General features: G+C 44.9%; 1 protein-coding gene across 3 annotated transcripts in view; it reads right to left on the bottom strand.

Annotated features, from left to right (window-relative positions):
- Window positions 1–418: 418 nt before the first annotated feature.
- Window positions 419–9,173, bottom strand: part of gdpd4a (glycerophosphodiester phosphodiesterase domain containing 4a) — a 21,333-nt gene continuing 12,578 nt past the window's right edge. For 2 of the 3 annotated variants that reach the window (XM_076282029.1, XM_076282028.1), the window contains exons 8-16: window positions 8,155–8,300; window positions 7,738–7,820; window positions 6,163–6,313; window positions 5,333–5,557; window positions 4,793–4,950; window positions 3,127–3,274; window positions 2,933–3,015; window positions 2,528–2,607; window positions 2,038–2,318 (exon numbers count right to left, since the gene is read on the bottom strand). In XM_076282029.1, coding sequence (XP_076138144.1) covers window positions 2,176–2,318; window positions 2,528–2,607; window positions 2,933–3,015; window positions 3,127–3,274; window positions 4,793–4,950; window positions 5,333–5,557; window positions 6,163–6,313; window positions 7,738–7,820; window positions 8,155–8,300 — 1,217 coding nt within the window. In that variant the 3' untranslated portion in view covers window positions 2,038–2,175. The other variant, XM_076282030.1, reaches the window with a different exon arrangement.

Raw genomic sequence — 9,173 nt, 5'->3', positions numbered from 1 at the left:
TATGTGTTGATCAATGTCAAAGGTTTTGGACTTAATGAGACATCTCCTTGTTATCATCTGAGGCATCATGTGATGGCAACCTTTTCAATAAACTGTGACTGTTATCCTGTTGAGTGAAAATCATTTGACCTCTGAAGGGTAACAAAAATCTGTTTTTAAACTACTTCGGAGAAAGTGGATGTTGAAGTAAATAATTCAAACTCAGAAGTATTGCTTTAAAGAAAGTCTTTTTTGAAACATTTACATAACATTTATAGTCATAAAACAGTACAGTAAAACAACATAAAGACAGATTAAATAAATAAAATCAGTATGGCCAATACATTTTGTACTGTCAACAATGCTACAGAATCTTTAGGTTTGCTGGAGAAGATGGCAGTATGGATCAGGGCATACAGTAATGACACTTACAACACAATGTATCAAATTCATTTTATGTATTTAGCAGCTTACATGAGAAAGTGCCTCAGGTGCAGAGGAGATATTCCTGTTGCTTCACAAGCACTCGGCTGGAATCTGAACTACACACACACATTCTCTCTCTTTCTCTCTCTCCCACACACACATACACATGTATACACACACCCCTTGGTTACTGTTTCCTCTCTTGGTGAACAACAGAGCAGTCACTTTGTCAAAGACCAGAGAAAAAATGCTTCTCTCTGCAGGTAAACTTCATAGTACTGCAGACATCACAGAGAAATAAACACAACATTGCAAGTGAGACTCAATTGTGGGTATCACCTCGATTTCAGTGACAGGGTAGGACCATCTAAACATTGTAATGCCTTATTTTCTGTAGTCCTGTTATGTGGCCATTCTAAGTTCCTTTCCATCAGATATTGTCCTGATTGTCCTGTTCATTAATAATTCACTGCTTTATCAGTCTGGTAGATTGTTGCTGAAGCACTGCTGGCTTGAAGAACACTGAGAGCAATGTTGAGTTTGGGACATGTATGTTGTGATTTGGACCCTAACAGACCTCCACTGAAGAGCCTTGGTGCAGCACTCTTGTGTTCCATTCTACAGATTGTACCAGGAAACGTTGCAGAGCAATTCTTTCATCTCATGTGGGGCTCAGGTTTTTCCTCGGCATTTCTCTTTATGGCACTTGTACTGCAGTTCCCTCACCAAAAGGCCAAAACATAAAAAGTGTCCATACCCTTTGAGTTTTGGCTACCGTAAATGCTCTCAGGTGACAGATAGAATACAATCAAAGCAGCAGAAGCCTCTGGATGTTGCACTTGCATTAGCTTGCATGCTTGAAATGGCAGCACTTGATAAAGTACATTCACAATAAATGAGTCATAAAGTCATCACTGATAAAATCATTTTCTTGTAAAACCTGGTCTCCACTGAAACAGTAATGCTTCTATTCATTCAGCCACATGTAAAATATAACTGGCATACATATTTGCTGATGTTTTATACATTTAGGAAAAATATATACTTTTGCTTTAAGACTGAGTCCACTACATTCCTCCTGTTTTCTCTCTCACAGACATACTGTATATCACAGAACTCTATCGCAGCATGATACCAGATCTGTCCACTGGGGGCACTGTGACAGAATCAGTAGATTAACCTGCTCTTTACATAGAGATGATACCAAAGATCATTTATTTCTCTCAGAGTTCATTCAGGCTTTCAGCATCAGTCTCTTGTCATTGGCCAGGCCAAGTGTACAGACATGATCTCTCCAGCTTCTCCTCAGTCTCATCTCAAATGTACGATATTTGTACACAAGGAGTTCCGCACACAAAGTCCATTCTTTGAGAGGATGCAGAGTTAGAGGAACAGCAGAGACCAAGAGAGAGAAAGAGCACAGTAAATGATTGCTCCTCTCCTCTCACCATCAAGCTTCCCCCTCTTTCTCTCTCTCTCTCTCTCTACCCCTGCTCTCTCTCCCCCTCTCTCAGACGAGGGGCTCCTCGGGGATGGTGGGCAGATTGGGCGTGTTGGGCAGGATGTGGGCCTCGCCACGCACGCTCATGCTGGACACGGACCACACGTCGCTCAGTTCCGCTGGACGGGGGGGGGGAGGAGGAGGAAGAGGTTACAGAGCGGCTCAAATACACACAAACACACACACACACGGGCTCAACAGAGGTGAGTGGGTGAAGGAGTGTGACGGAGGGGCCGTGATGAGTGTGGGTGAGGTGGGGATGAGAGGGGTCACACAAGCACAGGGTAGCCATGCCTGGGCACGGAGGGGGCATGCAGGGACAGGGTGGGGTCCATGGGCAGGGAGACCAGCACGGGGGCCGTCCGCTCGGACAAGATGGGGTTCCAGCGAATCCCCAGGACATCCGACTGATCTGAGGTATACACACACACGACACACGACTCTTACTGACATGCATGCATCATGGAAGAATGGATATGGATTTAATGAATGGGGTTATGGTGCTTACTGCAACAATGAGGTCGATTAGGAGATAGATGATTAGCAAACTGAAGTCTATGTGTTGGAGGGAGTGGGAGTGGGGCAGTGGGAAAAGAAGAGTTGTAAAGGAGATGGTCTTACCTGTCCGGAATTTGCTGTAGGGTCCATTCTCGTGTACCTGCCTGCTGCCTGACCAGAAAGGCAAACATCTCTCTCGCCACCTGAAAGAGGAGAAGTCGCAGAAGTGAAACACTGTGCTTTTGTTCCCCCTGCTCTTAAGGACACTCCCCAGAGGGGCCTCCAGACTCAAACTGCTCCCTGCTCAGGTCTCAAGGCATCCTACATTTCACTGTCTTGCACTGAACAAACAAGGAAACATCCAAGGATTTATTTATGGAGGGCCCTGCACTTAAGTTATCGCAAAATGTCAAATAAACTGACAGTACCAACTGATGACTTAATGTAGAGTGAATGCTAAGATAAGATATAAGCTCTTACTCTGAGTAAGTCCATGTGTGACTGTAGTACGATATGACACCAACTCACCAATGGAAAGCAAAGACCAGAATGATGAAGACAACAGACACAGCATCCGTTAACATCCACATCAGGCTGTACTGCTCCGGAGTCTGAGAAGATAAGAATATTGTGATTTAAAACATTTCAATTCCCACATTCTCATTTAACAACAGCTTGTTAAGGTTAGTTCAGGTTACAATAGGTTCCAATTCCCTACTCACCATGAGGAAGAGTGGCCGCTGCAGGTTCTTCAGGATGTGCATGGCGTTGGTGGTGACCGAGTGGACGCCAGCGCACCAGGCCAGGGAGTACAGCCACGGCTGACTGACCACATACAGGTTGGTGGAGATGTTCACCGTCGCGTACTTACTGGAAGAGATAGACACACATACACTTTTGGTGAGAAAAAAAGACACCTTCCCTGAATCTTTTCTGTCCATGATCAAAACTAATAGCCATCTGCTGCTCTGGAGTGCGGCAGGCCCTATTTTCCTCTTGCCCGAGGACCCAGGCAACAACAAGGCTGTGTTTGCTCTCACATGAAAGTAAGGAAGACAGAGATTGTTCTAAGAATGTTGGCTCCGCTGAGGTAATAAAAAGGGAAAACATTCCTTTCATGGATCCTCTTAACTGGAACACATTCAGCCTAGATGGTTCCAATGTTAGCCAAACAAAGGCAGCAAGGCAAGCATGGATGAATAGCTCTGCAATCATTCTATAAATGGGCAAGGCCGTTAGCTGAGTCATTGTGTCCTCCTATGAACGATTCACTGCCACACCGTTGCAAGGACACATTTCCATACCGACAAAGCTATTGATGAATCAATTCAAACAGGACCCCCATTGGCCTTGATATTCTATGCATGGAACAAATATCTGGATCCGAGACAAAGGGCACAGAACCGGAGCAGCTGCACTCCCCTGCAAGGGGAGAACATTTTGTTTTGGCCTGTGGAATGTTCCAGAAAACAAGGGAGACGTGATTGCGCGTTACACGTCCACGTGTTTTTTTGAGTGGGCCTGGCTCCCCCTTAATTGTTCCTGATGGATTGTTGCGACTGTGAACCGCTACGGTAATTGGCGTTGCGCAACCGCGCAGAATGCGGGTGCCCGTCATCATTCCGCTCTGCCTTTGTGAAAAACTCTTTCCCTCCCGCCCTCCACTCCATTCACTCTCACTGTGCTTAATTTCCTTAACACCACTCTCCCTCATCTATGGTGTCTTTACTCTTTACCCCCCAACCCCCTCAATCATTCTCCCATTCAGCACTGTTATAACGTGTTGTCTCTTTCATTCCCTGGCAGCGTGATGGCTGAAGTTTGGACATTCTGCACTCTCACACTGAGCACAGCCATGTGAGGTGAGTCTTATGCAACCCTCCGGGGAGGGAGGGAGGGAAGCAGGGAGCGTATTGTTGGGTTCAACTGTGTTTATCTTCTGCATCTTTGATACTGGGAGAGGGGTGCTAAGTGCAGGAGAGATTTGGTTGTGGAGACAGCTTCCCACCGAGACCGACTGAGACAATTTGTCTCAATCTTAAATCTCATCTTAAATTAAGGTTAATTTTCTTAATCCACTGGCAGATAAATTTACTTGTTTTTTATGTCTTAATTATTTTATCACTTACAGTATTTTAAGTCAAATAATCTTACAAGAAAACTCAAAGTAAGTATCTTTATACTAAAAACAATACTAACTACATTTTTATCTTAATATAAGATTATAACAATTGGTAAGATATCACTTTTTGCTCAAAATGAGGAAAGTTTAAAGTCTTAAGTGGAAGACTACTTTTGAAAAATACTTTTGAAAAATATCTTCATATTTTCCTGAACTTTATGAACACAGATAAAGAGCCCAGCAGGCAGCTTCCTGCAGTGCATTACCTGATCTGCTCCTGAGACATGGAGCTGTAGTGGAGGTTGAGCCGGACGATGTGGTCCTGCTGCAGCTCCTCGATGGAGCCGTGGCTGCCCGAGGTCTGCTGCAGCTCGGGGTCCAGCTCCTGCACCAGCACCCGCTGCTCCGACGGCAGCCACAGCACCTGCACGAGCACAACAAGCACACGCCTTTACAGCAGGACATTTACACAGGGACAGGACAGGAGAAACACAATAACAACTTTACTGGATGTAGTAAACTCACCACTTTAATGGATTACATCACCTACCTTCAGCTAGCCTAGAATAAGCAGCACTTTAGCTTTGCTGCATAATATAAGTGTGTAGCCTTAAGTGGTCCTAAAATAGCATGATGACAACAACTGATTTACAGAGCTTTTGAGAGGGGGCGTAATGACTGTGGTATTGAGGGGTTGATTGTGTGCGTACCTGGCTGGAGTAATGACTGTGGTGTTGAGGGGTTGATTGTGTGCGTACCTGGCTGGAGTAATGACTGTGGTGTTGAGGGGTTGATTGTGTGCGTACCTGGCTGGAGTTGATGTAGGACTCATTGCGCAGAACCTCCAGGGTGCGTGTGATCCACGTGTCCCGGTACGGGTGGCCCCTCGGTGGCCTGTGCAGGTCGAAGATCACCAGGCTCCCGTGGCGCGCCGCCAGGTTCAGGAACTCTATCAGCGAGGGGACTGTCTGGTTCTGCGTCAGCTCCTGCTCCTCCGCACTCAGGGACCAGGCGGTACCAAATGGGTCCCGCTGCGGCGAAAGGAACGGACAGACGAGACGAATGAGAACGGGCTGCGTGTGAAACGAGCTGAGAGCCATTACCCAGCCTGACTCATCAGTCACACAGGAGGGAGCCAGCGACTATATGTCATCCCAAACACACGCCATGTTTTGCTGTGTATATTGGAATGCATGCCCAGAGGAAAATACTGGTTGACTAATGCAGACTCGTTGCCTGCAGTCATGCAATCTCGTCGCCTGGTAACTCAGAGTGAGACTAATTCAAGGCTAAATCTCTTAATCCCTATTGATTTCCTCCAAAGGTTTTACAATGAATTCCAGCATTAATTAGTTGTTGAGGCATTCTGAGGTAAACAGCCTTCAATAAAACACATTTTCAATGCTAAGCATGAAGGAAAGTTTCTGGAATGAATCGAAATGACCAACACATAGGAATCACAGCTTCAAAAAAAATATAGTAAGCATGAAATTCTATGAAAAATGCCAAAAAAAGCCTCACTACAAACAAGGGTAGTCATGACCTGCACTATACTGTTCATCTATAGCAATGAATCAAGTAAACAATGCTATACTGATGTCAGTGTTTATACTATCAGATCATAAGGTTCCTTCACCTGTAGGAACCAGGAACCAGCATCCAGCATCTCCAGTTCCGCCCAGGTGAACATGTCTGCCGGCATGTCTGTGCGGTTGGGGAAGACCTCGCGGACGTTGGTGGTCCGCCGCAGGGTCCGGTCATGCATGAGGAAAGGCACGCCATCATAGCTGGAGAGGAAATGAGCAGATGTTAGAGACAAGGAGCTATTGATATAAAAACTAACAAGACCCACCATTTAGGCCTTCAATTATCCATTATCATGTTAAGGCTATTTTTTGACCATCAAAATACTTATTACAACTTAAATGAATATATTGTAGAAATGTAGATCAGTAAAGGCAATGACAAGTGAAAACGAACACAGACAAAATAACAAAACTCTCACTTGGCTAGTATGTTTGTCTGAGAGAGCTCAGACAGGCTTGAGACAGAAAGGTGACAAAGGGTACGGAATAGCTCATTTGCTTCTGTCAAGTCATGCTACCTTTACCTACGCACCACCATGTCCAAGTATAGCTATGTTACTACCTTTACCTGAACACCACCGTGTAGAGGAACAGGACGGCCTACACTGTGTGTGTGCTGGTGTCATTAAACATGCTTAAGAGCAAGTTAATCCAGTTAGCCAAACTCATCTTGGCGGGAGAAGCTTAACGGGGCTGTTGGTGGCGTGGTGCAGCAGATACTGCGCATGGCTAACGTCTGATGTCTATAAATATCAGCCAACAGTCCGGTGCTGAGGCCTTGACCTCCAGCTCCAGTGAGTGATGGATGAATGGGGGTCACACGCAGCACGGAGAGGCAGGAGTGGCAAGCCTGACGCAGGCCGTCCACCACCAATGACACAGCGGAGGACCAGCTGGGTCCTGCACTGGACTATGCTGCACGTGGCTTTAGGGAGAATCACTTAAATTCACCTCCCAGAGCTCAGTCATTTTGACATAACTGCCTGTTACTGGAGTGATGCGTGTGTGGATGTTAGTGATGCATGTGGGTATGCACGGGGTAGCAACAGTGTGGTGAGCATATTAGTGCCCAATGGCTATTGTCAAGTCACCCATATGGGTGCAACCCATTAGAAGTCGTAAGGCATGGGTAGTTTCACAGGGTAACTGTTTTGTTTCACAAGGCCTAAAAATTAAACCATTTTGAAGTATCATTACTTATGCTTTTGTTGAAGAATAAAAATGTTTGGACATGGACAAAACTGGTCACAGACAAATTTTAGATGCATTCGTCCAGGGCTGCTGGTGTAAACACCTGACAAAAATGTTGTTTTTTTTGCCATCAGTATAGGGTTAAATATTTGTTTAATATTTGTATTGTTCCTTGGGTTAAAATGTCAAGCATTTACCCTGATCATGAAATTACCCACATGCTATTTTTCAGGACAGGCACTGCGTCAGTTAGCTATTGAATCATCAATTCATGTCACACATAACACCATTATGACTGAGTGTTTTGCATACAAATGACACCATCAAATGTAATATAATTGAATGGCCACAGGCTATAGTATAACTGACGCAGGGTGTTCTGATAGGTGGGGCCAACTGTGCTATTCTAGTCTAGTCATAGAGGAAGCTCATACCTGATGGTGACGTCAGTCTCCAGGCCATCTCCCCCCGCCTCCACTGCCTTCTCAAAGGACAGCTGCGTGTTTTCTGGTGCAAGCTGGTTTCAAACACACCAATATGATAGCAGTCAGCAACACAACGGAACTCAATAGCAAGCACACCAAACTACTGTTATTACTATTGACAGATTCCTAATTAAAAATGTCAAAAAAAACTAATAATTGGGCATGTACAGATATGTATAAGTGAGTGAAAATATTAGGACTGTTATGGCACAACTGATTGCAAATATGTAAGCTCTGGTACTTTCTATGAATGCAAAATAATTTAATACATTGAGCTTACTGTTTCTTGCTGTATGATACACTGTTTTGTTGACTAATTAGTTGTGTTTACATGTTAAGCGCTGTTGTTGTGCTGTGTTGGCCTACCATGGGAGCTCCTCTGTGTCCGATGAGAGCTGGTGCTGGGCCCAGGGTGCCCTCCTCTTTAATGCAGGGAGAGTGCATGCCCAGGGGCACCAGGTATAAGGCAAACAGGACTGCCAGATAAAGCCCCAGGATAGCTACTTGCCGCACTGAAAACAGACACACACACACACACACACACACACACACACACACAAACACACACACACACAAACACACACACAAAATTGACTCTTTGATCGAGAGAAAGTCAAAGAAGGACTCTTTCCAGATGGACTTGTCAGAAAAATAAAATAATGAAATAAATCTCTGTGTGAGATCAAGGTCTGGCTGCATTTTTTAAACCCACAACCAATATAGCATATCCACTAGAGTTGCAGCTAGTTATCTGACATTCATAAAAATGGATAGTATTTTGTTTATTGTATTATGACGTTGATTAAAAATGTGTGGTAGTTTCCCTTGGTTTCATTATCTAAACAGAACACTGAGGCAACAAGGGTGAACAGACTGGATTATGAAATATTGTACTGCGTGCTTCACCTACATGTAACACAGGTGTCTGTTTCAAATCAGAAAATAACATCATTATGAGACCCTATCATCAGTGAAGGAAGTCATTTGCTCTGGATATGGGTATCCACAGTGAGTATACATGTGCGTGCGGGTGTATATGCATGTGTGTGTGTGTGTGTGTGTGTGTGTGTGTAAATCTGGGTGAGTTGTGGACGTAATAGTGACAGACAATAGAATTAATGTCTGAACGGAGACAGTCGTCATCCACAGCTGGTGATGGAAGGCGGAGGTTAACCCCATGACTCGTTTTCTCACCCTCGCTCTCTCTTTTCCCTTCTCTCTTTCTCTCTCTCTCCCTGCATGAAGAGCTCTCTCTCAGTCTCAGACATGACTCAGCCACTTAACGCCCAACGTCACCACCGCCCAACACAAGGCCGTAGCCATGACAACCAGAGAATGGATGAGAGGAGTGACAGAGACCGTGAAATAGAAGTGAGAGAACAGCA

This window comes from Alosa pseudoharengus, unplaced genomic scaffold (assembly GCF_046254945.1).
Source record: "Alosa pseudoharengus isolate Yale_2024_CS ecotype anadromous, Long Island Sound unplaced genomic scaffold, YU_APseudo_1.1 YU_APseudo_1.1_scf_13, whole genome shotgun sequence".
NCBI classification, from domain to species: Eukaryota; Metazoa; Chordata; class Actinopteri; order Clupeiformes; family Clupeidae; genus Alosa; species Alosa pseudoharengus.
The sequence above is the reverse complement of the archived record's forward strand: the minus strand, read 5'-3'. Positions and strand labels throughout refer to the sequence as shown.